Source organism: Diadema antillarum, unplaced genomic scaffold, assembly GCF_040938485.1.
Source record: "Diadema antillarum isolate AM-2024a unplaced genomic scaffold, OU_Dant_1.0 seq00000016_RagTag, whole genome shotgun sequence".
Taxonomy (NCBI): domain Eukaryota; kingdom Metazoa; phylum Echinodermata; class Echinoidea; order Diadematoida; family Diadematidae; genus Diadema; species Diadema antillarum.
In genome coordinates this window covers 378,959-395,240 of record NW_027271136.1, presented here as the reverse complement: position 1 = coordinate 395,240, position 16,282 = coordinate 378,959, and the positions used below count along the sequence as shown (strand labels likewise).

The window sequence follows — 16,282 nt, the reverse complement described above, 5'->3', positions numbered from 1 at the left end:
GAACACGATTTCCACTGTGTAGTGTTTATATTAATAAATTCATTCATGAAATCCGTACAAAACTGGTGAGAACAGAGTCTTATTAGATTTCAGTTAATATAAATGTGGATTTCATATTCAGTTTTCAAATACACTTTATTTTTGCCCAAGGACCCTCATGCTCATTAGAAGGTATCATATTTCCTCTTGCCTATTCTTTATTGTTTTTTTTTTTTTTTGGGGGGGGGGGGGAGTGAGAAGTCTACACCCATACACAGAATCATGGTAATGCCCAGTACAAACAATTGGAATAGAATCATGCTTTTATGTTGTATCACGAAAAAAAAAAGGACAATGCATATACAATTCACTGAATTACTAGTACAGTCAACCTTGCCTAAATTTAATCTATTTGGACTGAAGAAATAGCTTTGACTTGGCAAAAATTTGACTTAGAAGGGATTAAAATCAATAGAACATAAGGAGAAGAGGACTTGAAATGACATTCAACTTAGGTGATTATTCACCTTATGTGAGGTTGATTTAAGCCAGGTTGACTGTATTATTTCAAAACAGTTTGTTGAGTGATGTAAAGAAATCATACTTGGTTACAACATGGTAAAAATCATTTGTAAAAAGAATATCCTTGCCATGACATGAAAACTCACGTTAAATTCAGTGACAATACACAGCTGAATGCCTGCCTATTAAATGCCGTATATGTGCACAACTCTCTAAAGACATGGTAAAAAGAAGAATTTTGCAAAAACATTAAAGTACGAAATTGGCATTATGTCAGTAATTGCTTGAAATGGACAAGTATATACATGAGTCATATAATCCATAAAGGTGTGTTTACTCACCAAAGTTACATATATACATTTGTACAAAAGTGTAGAAATTTATAACAAACTTTGTTTGTCAAAATTATCAAGAGATTAGAAAGGTTAAGTATGTGCTTCCTTGTGACATCAATACTTCTAATCTGTGTAAGATTTGTGGGTAAGTGATCATCATTAGGTATTATATAATCATAAAACAACGTATGTCTGAATTCACTTTGGTAGCAGCTTTAAAGTATCCAAAATACTGCTGTGAGGGTGGGACTAGTACAAGACTAACTTTGGTAAGAGCAAACTTGGAGACCTAGAGATGTGGTAAATATTCTGTCCAATTTTTATCTTACTGCACATTTACATTTCCTTAAAAAGATAAGATTTAAGTGTTTGTCCAGATAAAAGAATGTATGCATTATTAGACAGGGCAGGTACGACATGACAGATGCAATATTTAATTAGATTTCACCTCCTTCCCTCGTAATATATTTTAAGTGTTTCTTATCTTCCATATTTAGATATGTTTTTTAGATATGTTTTTCCGTGGGTCACAATTGTCCTATCTGTAATTATTGCAGCCAATCACAATCACTGAAAACATTTCTTATTAAAGGTCCTGTTTACCTTTGCGAGCAGTGATTTAAAAAATGTTTAAGATATCACATTTGACGCATATCGTCGCTGGGACGACAAGACCTCGTATCTACAAAATGTCAAGTGTTCAGGAGAGCCAAAAAACATGGCAGCCAAAGCACTATAGCGAATGGGAAAGCCTTTCCTTTGACATGCTGTGGTGGCTTTATTTTTGGAGTAAGACAGTTGGGATTTGGACAGGACATCACTTAACCCATTATTTGACCATTAATTCAAAAAAGTCATTTTCACCAAAATTTCAGATACAAGGTCTTGTCACCCCAACGACGATACGTGGAGGTCAGTTGTATTACAAAACATCCTACCATATAAAAATCTAGCAATAAATCCTAAAATATAAGGAGATATCACTGTTTTTCTGTAGACGGTTTAGTCTGGAAACATTTTTCTTATAACTATTGTTCACATTTTGCATATTTAACAATACTTCACATTGATTATACTGATTCAAATGCTTCTATCCCAAACTCACATATTAGAACTATTTTAAAGCACTGATGCTGGGTTTTTGTTTCGTCTGCAAACAGTAAATCATGTTTTTAATATATCAATTTCTAGTTGTCTACTCAGAAACAAAATAGTTTTCTTTACAGCTTACATGGAGTGACATATTCTGAGACATCAGTGAGAATCTCTTGACATGGTAGCTGGTAATAGAAAAACCAGGGACTCTAAGTGTAATCATTCAGTCAGACCTTATGTACAGTTGCCAGCTATTGATACTGCAGGAGGATGGGAGTGTAAAGACTTATCAATTCAGTGTTCCCTGGCAAAATTCAAACAACATTCAATTGACAATATAAAAAATTGGAAATTGACGTAAAACTGGCAGTGTGTCTCTAACGTATCACAGGAAGCACTTATCTGAAGAAGAAAATCAGAAGAAAGTGGATGGAAAAAATAAGAATGGAATTTTTTCATATATGTACACAGTGTCGCCTATACATCTTGACTTACTGATATGAAGGATGTGTTTGAAGACAACAATAAAGAGTAGACAACGTAAAATGTACTGGTAAGTTCCTCTTTGTCACAATCTTCGCATTTACAAGTTTTTGTTCAGTTTTTTGTTTTTTTGTTTTTTGTTTTTTTAGTGACCAGTCACTCTTGAATTAACATTGTACAACTTCCGTTAATAGCATGTCACTAAATGTCACTACGTGTTCTGCGTTTTCTCACAGAACAGATAGTGTTCTTTGGAGGATAACTTGCCAACTACAGAAATGCTTTTACATTTGACATTGATACATGGTGCATTCTGTACATCACAAACAGTACAACTTTATTGCATACCTTATCGCATTCTGTGAATCCATGGAAAGGAAATGATTACCTGTGAACTCATGATTACGATACAGTACTTCTTGTCAAATGTGTAGGAAAACATCAATTATTGTACAAGGTACGATGCAATCCTTATCAAATGTGTTGGAAAACAATAATTATTGTACAATGTATGCTGCATTATGTCAAGTTGACATGCCCAGTGACATCACAGGTGTGTCTCATAATTATTGGAATCTTTAAAAAATGAAATACAAATTTGCATGTGAAATCATGGGATGTTACATTTGGAAAGTTCATATTCGGAATTGATTATTTTACATTTAACCAATGAATCAATTTAACAAATCAGAGTATTCTCCTATAAAATATGTCCCTGAGATAGACGAAAAGTAGATGAGATGATGCAGTATAGTGCTATGATGTGTTTGTGCGATAGTTATGAGTCTTGTGAATCGTTCCTGAACAAGTAATCAGTTTGCTATTGAGTACCTTCTTACTTCTGAATCATTGATTGGTGTGAAAATGGCAAGCTATATGAAGCTGTGTCAAAACCAATATGTTGTTTATCTGCCATTACTTACTGAAGAATAGTCACACTAGACAACAAGCATCAACATTGAGACCTGCTAGCTATTTGGAATTGAGTGGAAATAACAATAAAGAAATATTACTAAGCAGAATGACTGTATAGATTATAAACCTATCCATACTGAATATCAAATGAGCACATGCATCAACACTTTGGTTGATAGTATTGACTGTAATAAACACACAAAGTTTACGCTGGTGACATGCTCCTTTAATCTGAACTTGCCATCATCTTACTGTTTCAAAGTGCTCTTACCATTCTCATTTGGAGTATATAGTTAGCATAAATGCACTCATTTGCTACTGCATGCATGTCCCTCCTTCTTTCTCAACAGACAGACACCCACCCCATCCCCCCCCCCCACACACACCTCTCTCTCTGTCCGTCTGTGTTTGTGTGTGTGTCTGTTTGTCTGTCTCCTTTCCTCTGCCTCTCTGAGAGATTGATTACTGTAAAACACAATATTTTTGCGGCACAAAATTTTCGTGAGTCGCCTCTAAAACATTCAATACGTATAGTGTAGACAAGAACTTTCACATGCATTTTAATTTCGCAAATCTTAGCTCTCGCAAAATTCGCGAAATTAAAATGCATGCGAACATCCCTCAGTTTACAGTACCAGTGGGAGAGAGTGCACATGCTTCACCCTTTGTGTGTTTTGAGTGTTGATTGATACAGAAAACCCAAATAGCACTGTACACACTGTACAAAGTGCCTGGCAGAGAAAGGGTTAACATTCAAGTCTGCCATTACCCACTGGCAACTATACTCTCTCACTTTCTACCATCTGTACAGTGCACTCCCCCGTTACAACGAAGTCCCTGGTAGTGGCGGTTTTCTTTCATTATAACGAAATTTTGTTGTACACGAAAAGTGAAGTACATAAATGTTGATAGATGATAATCTTTGACCTGAATCGGTATATTCTATGTTGGTAGACCATTGAGTTGATGATGTCATTCTTGATTGTGCTACCGTCTCTCATGGGCCCGGATGTGGCTGACAAGTCCAATTCATGAGGCACACATTCAGGGGCAGTGTGGGCACTGGAAAGATGTTGGTGGTGGTTCTGTATATTCTGTACTTCCATGCAAAAAGCATTACGTCACAACCATGTTCGTTATAATTGGAGTGCACCGTACCATCTTCCAATAAGAGTAACAGCATAAACTGTACATATTGCTCTTGCCAAGTCTAACCAGTATTACAGCACTTGCATTGCAAATAATATGAGAGACTAAATTTTTCTAAAGGACATTGGTACAAAATGGGAGCTATCCTCACAGTAAGCCTAGTGTTGAGAAGGTTCTAGCTACAGACAAGTTGTTATCATAAAAATATGTACAAGGATACGAAAATATAAATGAGATTTCTAGACAATTACAGCATATGTCTGTATTATCATAGAAAATTTTCTTCTATTGCACATAAAACCAGGATAATGGCACAACAGGCTCGAATATTACTGGCTGCTTACTGAAATATTAACCAAAATCTATCATTTGGGGAATTGATCTGTCTACAGGCACCACAGTGCTCAAAAAATTAAAATCTGTCCTACAGGACAAGCATTCATTCATTCTTTCTGTGCAGCTACAGCTGTATGTGTACTGTTGATTGCTGATATTCATCCTACCTGCGACTTTCCGTGTCATAGAAAACACAGAAATTTACACACCCATAAACAGACAAGGAAAGCTTATCAACAACAACTTTTCAATACCTACATTACCTTCACCTACAATGTTTAATTCTAACCAGAGGTAAAGGAAGTAAGCTACAGCCTATTAATGGTTTAAAAGAAAAATTGAACAAATATCACAAGTGTTATAGTAACTTTGATATCATAGTGATATCTAACATGCCATTCTAAGGGGACCTAATAGGATAGCTAGCTATCTTATTCAGATGCCTGTCACTTTACTCAAAATGTGCTCTGTAAATGCAATGTCACAAATTTGACATTGTCCAAAGAGGATCTTCACAAGCAACTCTGCAGTATCACTAACATTATTTTCTTACAGATCATCTCAGCATTAGACAATGTAAGCCTTCACAAGAATTTGAGAAAATGTAATGAAATCGTTTCAATATATATGCATGTGACTGATATGGAGAAAAGACATCCATTTGAATAGTGGGTCTACATATTTTTACTGTTCAGCCGTAACCTACACACACACGCATTACATCCATGGAGTAAGTGTTGATAATCGAAACTACCCCTTCCCACTGGCAACAGGAAAGTTATGCAACTTATATACACACAAACACAATTACACCATATTTGCCGACAGATCCTTCGGCTTGGCCTTAAATGTCATAATCGTGATGTTTGTATTTTTTTTTCCATCTCTCTTGGAGTACTCCCAGATCACCCCCACAAAAAAAAAAGGCTTGTCAGCTTATTTACAATGCAAACTCCCATTCCTCCTATTTCCTCCATGCAATTTACAGCGACAACCACCAAGAGCAGCTTCAAAGCAAGCAAAGCAATGAATTCTTACATTATGTACACTACAAAAGTACGACTCTCTAGGGAAGGGGGAGACATAGGAAGAGGTAAATTCAACTTTGGTTACCTGTTGGCACAAATCTAGTAAAAAGTAGCTTACCTTCTACTAACTTATCTTCTACTTGAGCTGCATCAGAAATTATTTCAATCATTTCATTCACTACTTTGGCAAATTTTCTAGTGAGTTATACTAGCGAGAGATTTCTCCACACGAGAACATTTAGTAGGTGCTGCTGTACATCAGTACTACATAAACTCCTTGAGCCTGGCTAATCTTGAACTATAATTCAAACTTCAGTCATTTTCTCTTCTGCCTATCCAAGCAGATATCTGAATCTAACAAATGCACAAACGAGGAATGTTTTGTATATCACGAAATATGCGCCTATGTTGCACTTGGCTTTTCCAAAGTCAGTAGCTACTAAAGAAAGGAAAGTATCTACACAAGATAAAAAAAAAAATGAGATTAAAATCCTCAGAATTCAGTTTGTCCCAACAAATTCTCACTTTAAGCTTACTATCAGGAGGATGTAATCAACTGTGAGCGTTACGATAAATAAATTAAGGTTCCGTCTCCTGGAGTATAGTATTTCAGTTTGCCTACCAGCCAAGGTACAAGTTTACAGACCTGTGATAGACATGATCATTCATGGAAGGCTCTGCAGCCCAACATTTTAGTCTTACAAGCCACAAGGGGGAAATCTCCTAAATTCTTGTGCAACCCCAGGCATAGCAATCTCTAACAACATTTGTGTTGGGGTTTTTTCAGTGCTTTGTACATGAATGTGAATTTGTTTAACCATCCAGATGTCATTTCCAAATATCCCTCATCAGTTTGACATGAAGGAATACATTGTTTGTACACTTCAGGAAATCACACAGACAAAATATTTTGACATTCCTTAAGACTTCATCACATTCTTGACATACAGCAATCTTTAGTCCAATGCTACTCACTCATGAAACCTTCCACCCCCACACTGTATGGATGTTCAAACAAGATTAATATTCTAAATTCCTCAAAGCAAGAACAATAATCTCAACATTTTTTCAGTGTTTAATACTACATGAATTGCAAAACAGTGAAAATAAAAGTAAAAAATAAAAGAAGCTTACAAATTACATTCTTCTGATTATATCTTAACACACTGGTGGGATGATCCATTTGACCTTATGATGGCTGAATACATATCTGGCTTGAGAGATGAGGTGTGCTGGATGAGAACCTGTCCCCCCGTTCCCCCTCTCTCTCTCTGCTTCATCCGTAAGCCATCTCACTCTTCCATCTCCCCATAGCACTCCTCAGCCAGCATGAAGTACTTGTTGGAGAGACGGCCCTTCATCGCTGCAACAGCGCCCTCTGCGGCCTCGTTATACAGCTCGGCTTTGTGAGGGAAGGGGGGGGGGGGGGGGAGGGGGAGAACAAAAACGGTGCACACATTTACTTTCAAGGTTCATGTACAGCTTTGGATGGCACGACCACAATACAAAAGCAGAATATCCATTTCATTTCAGAATCATCTACAACAGGAGTACTGATATGGCATTAATCACTCATTACAAGCAAAGACAAGAATCTGTGTTTAGATTTTACTAAAAATACACTGGGGCTTTTGCTTGAAAAAGCCCTAGCCAGGATATGTCATAGCAGCCATATTCTGAAAATATGTGGAACACGCATACAAAATGACTTACCAGTACTCAGTGATACATTCTTGTGCTACATAATTGCAAATTTCAGAGAATGGTATAATTTACTGGGATAACCTTCCATACCATTCATTCCATGTATCTCACTGACATAGGGATGCCAACTTTGTAAATAGCATTGCAGTATTCGGAGGGCTGAAAAGGCATATTTTTGGTGGAATAACAGTACTTTCACCATCCTGAAATAGACATACATGTGTAGTAATACCATTAGGGAAAACCAGTATTTTAAATGAAATCTGCAGTATTTTTGCCCCCCCCCCCCCCATCCAAAAAAAAGTACAAAATACAACAGAAAAGAAACAGCTGGCATCTCTGTTAATCCTATCATAAGAGTAGCTGCATGGAACTGGTGTTTGTAGTAGTGATGAATGGAGATGATGAGAGGCTATCTTTTCATGACTGGAATATTTGGCTTTCACTGACTGCCAGACAAAGCTCTCACCTGCTCTCTCCGGGTTCTTGTCGAGGTCGGGTCCCCCGCTGCGATACATCTCGGCCATGCGGGCGTTGATCTGGTAGTTGGGGTCCTCCATGGTGGCGTCAAAGTGGCCGTCCTCGTCGTCACTGGTGCAGTTGACGGCCTCTTCGTACCAGTGCATGGCTTCCAGCCAGGAGCGCTCCCTGGTCGGAGAGAGGTCAGAGAATAAAGGACATTAAAATCATTGTTTGTTTCAGTTCCATCTGAGAAGATGGGTGGATAGCCCATAGTCAGCTGCAATAGCTGGTCTTCCATGGGTGGGGTACAGTCGGATGTTAGGATGTATCCAGTTGTTTTTTTATCAAGTTGGTTTTTTTTTTTTCAATGTATGTCCATATTTTCGATCATGAGCTACTACTAAAACACTGAATGGTTGGTATTTACATATGTCTATTGTGGGCAATTTGTCAATCAGTTACCATTTTAAAAACAGAGGATGGGACTTGCCGGTGTGGCTAACTAGGGCCCAACAAAAGTAAGGCTGCACTCATGGACTGAAACACTGTAAACTTTAGCAAAGCCCATTTAGATTTGACATCTCCCATAATAAATGGCAAATGAGGATGACGTCACATAAGAGCGGTAACTCATGTTTCCTAGTCCTCCAATACTGAATCAGAAGAGGAATGACATCCACATAAAGCACGCAGGTATGGATTACTCATAGAACTGTATAGTAAGCACAAGTACTGTGTACCCCATATATTTCACAGAGTTTTTATTCTCAAAAATTTCGTAACTTGGGTGCCAAAAATGATACTTTGATACGACTCCATTTACAACTCTCCACTTCAGAAAGCACTATTTCATGTCAATCAATCAGAAGCCTTACATTCTCGAGATATATTGTAGTATGGACACTAAAAATGGTGTGAACCAAACGCTCATTGCTATCAGTGCAAGATCAACTATCAGGGACTCAAGGTACGAAAGTCTCCATACTCAGTCGCCACGTCTGCACTCAAGCATTGCCGCGCCGCCGCGCCTGGCGACACTCACGCCAGTAATCGCTCGCATTTCAGCATTCGCATGGGTCGTTTGACATCGCATTTAAATCCATGATTTTAGATATGATGCCTCGAACCGATTTTGCTCAAATTTCGTGAGTAACTAGGAAACTTGTGAAGCTTTATGGACATAATCAAGCGAATTGCCGCAGTCCTTTCATTTTCGCGTTGCATTGCAAAAAAGCGTGGAGACTCCTTATAAGGGGTGCCCCGGGGGTTACTTATAAGGGGGACGGGGTTACTTATAAGGGGGACGGGTTACTTATAAGGAGGGGCCCCCCTTGTGAGTGGGTTTCCCCGAACTGACATTGGAAAGGGCATGTTTGGTGTTTATGAAAAAAGAAAGAAGAAAAACAAACCGAGAAAAACAAACAAACACACACACACACACACACAAAGTGCAACACACAACAAAAACCTCTTCCCTACAGCTGTAACACATTCCCGATCTCCACGTTTCTATCAGGTGAAACGACATTTTTTAAAACAGGAATAAAACAACAGTAGGTATTGATTGAAACTCGACACCCTTTCAGGCCAGCCAGGCCAGGCTGCCATGAAACTTCAAAGCACATTCCGACAGCTGGCTGGCAAAACCACAAGGCAAAGGAATTTGCGTGCGCATGTAGATTGCTATGATTAGTCTGTGACAGACAGTTCATGACCTCCAAGAATGCGCCAGTACGCGCGGTTTCTTCTGTCGATTGGTCTCTACTCCACCCCTCCCCATTCCCCAGTCTGGCACACCTTGGCATCGTGGGATTTTTCTTTTTTCTTGGTGAACTTGGTGTTCACTCTTTACTACTCTATCTGAATATGCGCTGCCTAGCTAGTACATACTCGCGGCCGCTGCGCTGCGGAGGCAGTCGGGACGGTAAAAGCCGGTCAGGCGTACATGTACGTACACGTCGTCTCGTACCTCGGAAAGATACTTTGAGTTTGAATCAGATATACAGGCGGGACGCGAGTGAACTGAAGGTATGATATTTGAGATCAGGAAAGTTGTTCAAGCTTATTAAAGAGACTTTGAGAAAGGGCATATCATACATCATAAATAATAATTTTCATTCTAAAAGGGCACCACGGCCCCAAGAAAAAGGGCACATTTTTTTTGGCCGTAACTTTGATCAAAAAACAAAAGGCATTGCGGCCAACGAGAGGGGCACCGACGGCCATGGCCGTCGGTGGCCGTCGGTTAATTCAAGGCCTGCATCTAAAAAATTCACATGCAGATTGACACCTTCAAATGTCTAGAAAAATCCAAGTCAGTCAATGTAGTGGAGTGAGACACAAGGGACGAATTGAAGCACATAGAGAGTACTGTAAAAGTGGATATTTTCGCGTGACTAATTTTTCGCGCTTGGCCGGGTAAGAAGAGTTTCGCGTGTTTTTAAATCCGCGGAATCAAGACATCAAGCCTAGGAACGTATGGCAGGCAAAAATATTCGCGTGCTTTTATTTTCGCGCTACTTTCTGGTTGCGCGAAATGCGCGAAAATTTCAACACCGTGAAAATTTCCACTTTTACAGTATCATGATGAGTGGAGAAGGATCTTGTCACCTGGCACTGCCAAGATTTAATCCATTGTCATAGGCTCTAGCCACAATCAACATGGCTGCCCTGTCCCCTGCATCACATGCCATCTCCATGTAGTCCATCCCCTCGTTGATGTAATCATCACTCTCCTGCAGATGGAACACCGAGAGAGAAAAACGGGGTGATTTGAGCAGCTGTGGAACTTTGGTCGTGGGTCCCATTCACTCTTGTCGAAACCCAAGTGTTAAGCTTTTCATACAAATATCAAAATTATAACCACTACTCCATCAACCTCCTCCTCCTCCTTTGATTCTCCTTCTTATTACTGTTTTCATTCTTGCTACAATCATTATCAACATTACTTTTACCTACATTCGTGCTCTTACTCTTACAACTAAACATCTGGTAAATTTTCTTCTGCTTCACTGATATTATGTCTACTTGTTGCTAAGACGACCATTTAACCCTTACTGTGCTTACTTTGCTACTTGTCACATATGTCTGAAAACCAATTGTCCATGAATACAGATTACCCAATCCCTATTGTGTCACCATGGCCTACCCGTTGGACTACTACGGCACAACCTCTACAAATGAAGCCAGGCCTTCAGGCACCCTTAAGGCACCTCAGGGCGGAGGTATAAAATCCTCCTGCACTGCAAAAACATATTCTGTTTGAAAACTTGGAAAAAAATATTCATATAGCACAAGCGGAATGAAATTCAGAAAAAGAAAAACAGACTTTTTTAAAGATTATTGATGAATAAAAACAGGCTAAATAGCAGAAAGACATATCACTGTAAAAGTGGATATTTTCACGTGAGGAATTTTTCATGCTCGGCCGGGTAAGATGAGTTTTGCACGTTTTTAATTTCGCTGAATGAAGACATCAACTACACAAACATATGGCATACAAACATGTTCGCGTGCTTTTACTTTCATGCTAGTTTCTGGTTGCGCAAAACGTTCAAAAAATTGGACACTGCGAAAATTTGAACTATTACAGTAATTGACAGCTCTGTTGAAATGCTTACTGGAACCACGACTTCTGTGAGGATATCATGGGTGAGTTGCAGACAGATCCTCGCCATGGCTATGATGCCTTCCAGCACCCCACAGTCTGCGGCATGGCGCAGGTGGTAGATGGCGGCCTCCATGTTGCGGCTGTTATCGTCGGGCGCCAGGCGACCCATCTCGTGGTACTTGGCCAAGTCCAGGTGGATCTGATTGATGAAAGCAGAGAGGCACCGACCACAGATGGTCAATGCATGGAAGACATTAGCAAACTATTGAGCAAAATTGATAAGAGTGGGGAAGGATCAAGGATGGTTGATGTATGGAGGATGATATCAAACTATTGAGTAAAATTGATAAAAGTGGGAAGAACTTGTCACAATAATTGCTCAGAAGGCAGGGTGCTTCCAACCCACTGGCCCAATTGCCTGGGGCAACTAACACCCATATTAGGGCAAGTAATGTGAATGAACACCTGCTTGTAAACAGTATGGGGCAGTTGCCCAAATGCCTATTACGGTGAGCAAGAGAAACATACAATGTAAATGCAAATGAAAAAGGAGTTCATTTCTTGTGCTACGCACTTGCCCACCTCATGCTTATGCAATGTCTTCTTCTGACACACCTAACCCTTCATCATGTATCCCACAGGCATGTACAGAAAATGTGTGGAGTAATGACCTTCTGCTTCTGAAGTGATCATGTAATCATGCTGGTTACACATCACATGCCTCAAAGATTTCAGGTGAAAGTCCTCTGTTGATACTAACAAAATGTTGGATTGATGATGTTTATATCAGTACATTTTGGCTGTGAAAGGACAAAGAGAAAGGCAGATACAAAACAACCAAATAAATAAATAGATAGATGGATAGATAGATAGATAGATAGATAGATAGATAGATAGATGGATAGATAGACAGATAAATAAATAAATCCCAATTTCTTCATGATTACAGGCTTTACTAGAATATGCAAAAGTTACTTCACAAAACTTTACGTTTGACTCACCTGTCCCAGAATGGATCCCCCCGTGTTCTTAATGAGGAGAGATTTCCTCAGCTGGACCTCCAGGTTGACACATGAGGGTCGGTGGTTCACGTTTCTCTCCAGAAACCGAGCCCGCTTCTCTTCATCCTGGCCAGAACAAAAGTGAAACCTCAATGAGTTTTTAACATATCAGTTCATCTCTCTGTTAAATCTCATCTTAATATAACCATGAACTGAACAACAGAGGTTTTGCAATCACGCCCAAAATACTACTTTTTCATAAGTCATATCACTAAGATCGGTAGTATACACTTCAAAGATCTCCCAATATCATAACCCATTTAAGCTATAGCCAAAATCAGAAAAACCCTTTCGAAAATCAATCGCTTGTTTGCTTACATTGCTTGGGCTGCCCACTCACATTTCACCCAAATAAGCTGTGACCGGCTCTGTTTTCATGGCAACTGAGTTCCCCTGCAATGAATGGCGCATGTTTTTGAATACCATGTGTAATTTTACTGCAAATGTGATGAGTGCGGAAGTGTGGAAGTTGTGCAATGTTTATTGGCAGTGAGTCACATTGGGCAATGACTTTCAGTGATTAGCTTCCTGGCTGGAAAAAAAGCTACTTCTTGACATCTGTAGTCTCTATATTAGAGCCGAGCATCTCCAAGGCGACAATAGGGGGTGCTAAAACCACCCTCTGTAGGTGATTTCAGAGCCTGATCAGATCAGGGGCCCGTTTCATAAAACTTGTCATCAGTGACAAGTTGTCATAGATGTGACAAGCTACTGAAATCCTTACATCTGATTGGCTGAGAGCAGATTTGTCACAGAAATGTGGCAGTTGTCACTGATGACAAGTTTTATGAAACGGGCCCCTGATTGCCTTTGATGCATTCTGGTTGTCTACACTCAGCTCACAGGCTGCTTGAGGCTGCTAGAGGCAGGGATGCTACAGAACCTCACTTTTGCTTCGCATAAGTGAGGTTTCCGAAAGATTAGATATCCCATTTTCTAATATTCTGTAAAAGTGGATATTTTCGTGCGACTTATTTTTCGCGCTTAGCCAGATAAGAAGAGTTTCGCGTGTTTTTAATTTCGCGGAAACAAGACATCAACTACTGGGTCACATAGCACGCACAAATTCTCCTGTGTTTTTATCTTCATGCTAGCTTCTGGTAGCGCGAAATGCGCGAAGATTTCAACACTGCAAAAATTTCCACTTTTACAGTATTTATTTCTTGCATTGTCACTTTGAGCTGCACTTTACCCACTTTCAATCAAACAGCAATGTATTGCCAAAATAGAAAATTTGAATAATATACAGTTCTTCTTAAAATAAGTATGTCTTCTCTAGAGAAATTATATCTTTCCAGAGCAAGCAAGCTTCCAAAATGTTTTCTGGCATCTTGCCATGCTGATGGCTACCACATCAAATCATCAATTTGATGTGTCTATCACTTTGATCAATGGACATATTCAGCATGAACGAAAGTAAAGTATTTCTCACATACAAATGTCAAACAAACTATAACTTTCTAAAAGTTTTAGCTCATTATTCTGATAAGTATTTGATCCAAGGGTAAAAATCTGCAGGAATGACAGGCACTTGCACAAAGAGGGTTGTTGTTTTCAAGGAGACGGAGACACAGTTGAATGATGAATCAAAACTGGGCAGGCTAAAAAAAAAAGATGACTTACTTCTGCCAGGGTCTCACTTTCTGAGTCTGTCCTGAAGCGCGTCTGCCGGCGGAAGTTTTCCAGATAGCTGGGCTGCGGCGACATCGACATGGCGACGTCGTCCGGCGAGGAGGGAGGCTCCTGGAAGGAAACTCGACGGGGCGGAGAGTCGCTAATTGGTGAGAGCACCACGCTGGAGTCGGCCGAGTCTGTCGACATCTGGGAGTTGGAGCGCTCAAAGACGACAAACTGCGTCATGTCAAGAGGCGAGATGGAGGGGCGGGCCCGGGGCTTGTACACCCTGTTCTCCGTGCCCCGGCAGATGGTGTTGGACTCTTTCTGCAGGCAGATGGTATGATAACAGACAAGTCAGGTATTTAGTGTGATCAGATATCACACAGTAGGCCTATACAGACTTTGCCCACACATAAACAAACATACAAACAAAACACTAACGCTGGGTTCCCACTGTTGTGCCATCTACTATGCATGCCATGATTGGCCATTAGTAGCCAATGGTGGAATTTTGTTCATGTCTATCACAATTTGCGTCACAATTGAAATCATGGTCTGAAGCAAGGACTAATGATGGTAATCATATCAGATCTTATCACATGTTGAGGTGAGTCATGGCAATCATGTTGATTGTAAACAATATCTCAACCATCCACAACTTTTCTACATCATCACCATTGCCACAACTGACCTCAAGATCTGATAAGATCACAATGATTACTCCCTGATTCAGACCACGATTTCAACAGTGGCGTAGATTGTGATAGACATAGGCACAAATTCCACAATCAACTGCTAATGGCCAGTTGTTACGTATGTAGCGGAATCACACGAAAGTGGGAACTCAGCATTACAGACATAGATAAAACTTCAAACGAACTGCACATGCCAAAATCTCACCTGCAGCTTAACATATTTCTCATGGTCGGTGATTTCCGAGCTGTGGAGGTCAAACGGGGTCAACTCCAGGTGCTCGCAGATCTGGTTGCAGGCGTGGGTAGCGAAGAAGAGCGCCATCCCACGACATCCCAGGTTACCCTCATTGTATTCCTTCCCAGTGGAGGTGTGAATCTGAGGGTCAGTGTAGAGATCTCCCACACCTACAAACACAAAGTGGGTTGCCGCATCATAAATTTTATTCTGTTTCTCACATTATTCAATTTTCTCAATCAAAAATCCAAATCAATGTCATTCCACTACAAGTATGAGACAGCCATTATGCAATCTACTTGGGACTGCAGTCACTTCGATGAAGATTCGACTTCATGAATTTCAATTTTTATGAAAATCATATCATGTGATTTTTATGGTAAACTCGATTAAAGTTTCCTCTCTAGCATTATGCATCATTTACAATTCTGCCTTAAGGTTGTGATGAATTAACATGACAGTTCACATTAAACTGACGAATGAACGAATAAATTAACTTTAAAAGTCTTGATAATCAACTTCACCCATACGCTATATGTGGGGGATGAATACTAACTACTGCACTAACCTGAAGTGACACAACACTAAACAAGAATGAACAAGTCATCCTACATTGAAACACAAAGACCTCGTTTTCTGATTGTACAGAACAGATAACGTAACAGTTTTTATATCATTAGAATTGTACCTGCTACACTAACACAATCGATCACATAGCATCCATGAATGTCTGCTTTAAAGTGCATGAGAGCATGTGTGTGTATGTGTGTGTGTTAGCTTACCTTGAATGTCAACCACTATCAGTTTGTGTCCTGACCTCTCAAAGGTGAAATGACTGAAGGCCTGGATGCAAATAAAAACACAACAGGAAATGACTCTAAAACCAGGGGAAAAAATAATAAAAATGCACAGAAAATAAAAACACAACCAAAAACATCTTCCAACCCTATCTGCTTCTTTAAAAGGTAGAATGTTACATGCTAGCTCTTAATGCTCTTCAAAAATGAGATATAAGCATTGAAAAGGGCTTCTGTTTCCAATCATTTGCAATGACAT

At 39.7% G+C, this 16,282-nt stretch overlaps 1 protein-coding gene across 1 annotated transcript in view; it reads right to left on the bottom strand.

Annotated features, from left to right (window-relative positions):
• Positions 1-5,744: 5,744 nt before the first annotated feature.
• Positions 5,745-16,282, bottom strand: part of LOC139725145 (eukaryotic elongation factor 2 kinase-like) — a 58,607-nt gene continuing 48,069 nt past the window's right edge. The window contains exons 7-14 of the mRNA XM_071636231.1: positions 16,009-16,069; positions 15,197-15,396; positions 14,303-14,620; positions 12,620-12,745; positions 11,629-11,817; positions 10,619-10,743; positions 8,016-8,194; positions 5,745-7,244 (exon numbers count right to left, since the gene is read on the bottom strand). Of these exons, the coding sequence (XP_071492332.1) occupies positions 7,135-7,244; positions 8,016-8,194; positions 10,619-10,743; positions 11,629-11,817; positions 12,620-12,745; positions 14,303-14,620; positions 15,197-15,396; positions 16,009-16,069 (1,308 nt within the window). The 3' untranslated portion in view covers positions 5,745-7,134. The remainder of the gene's footprint in view (positions 7,245-8,015; positions 8,195-10,618; positions 10,744-11,628; positions 11,818-12,619; positions 12,746-14,302; positions 14,621-15,196; positions 15,397-16,008; positions 16,070-16,282) is intronic.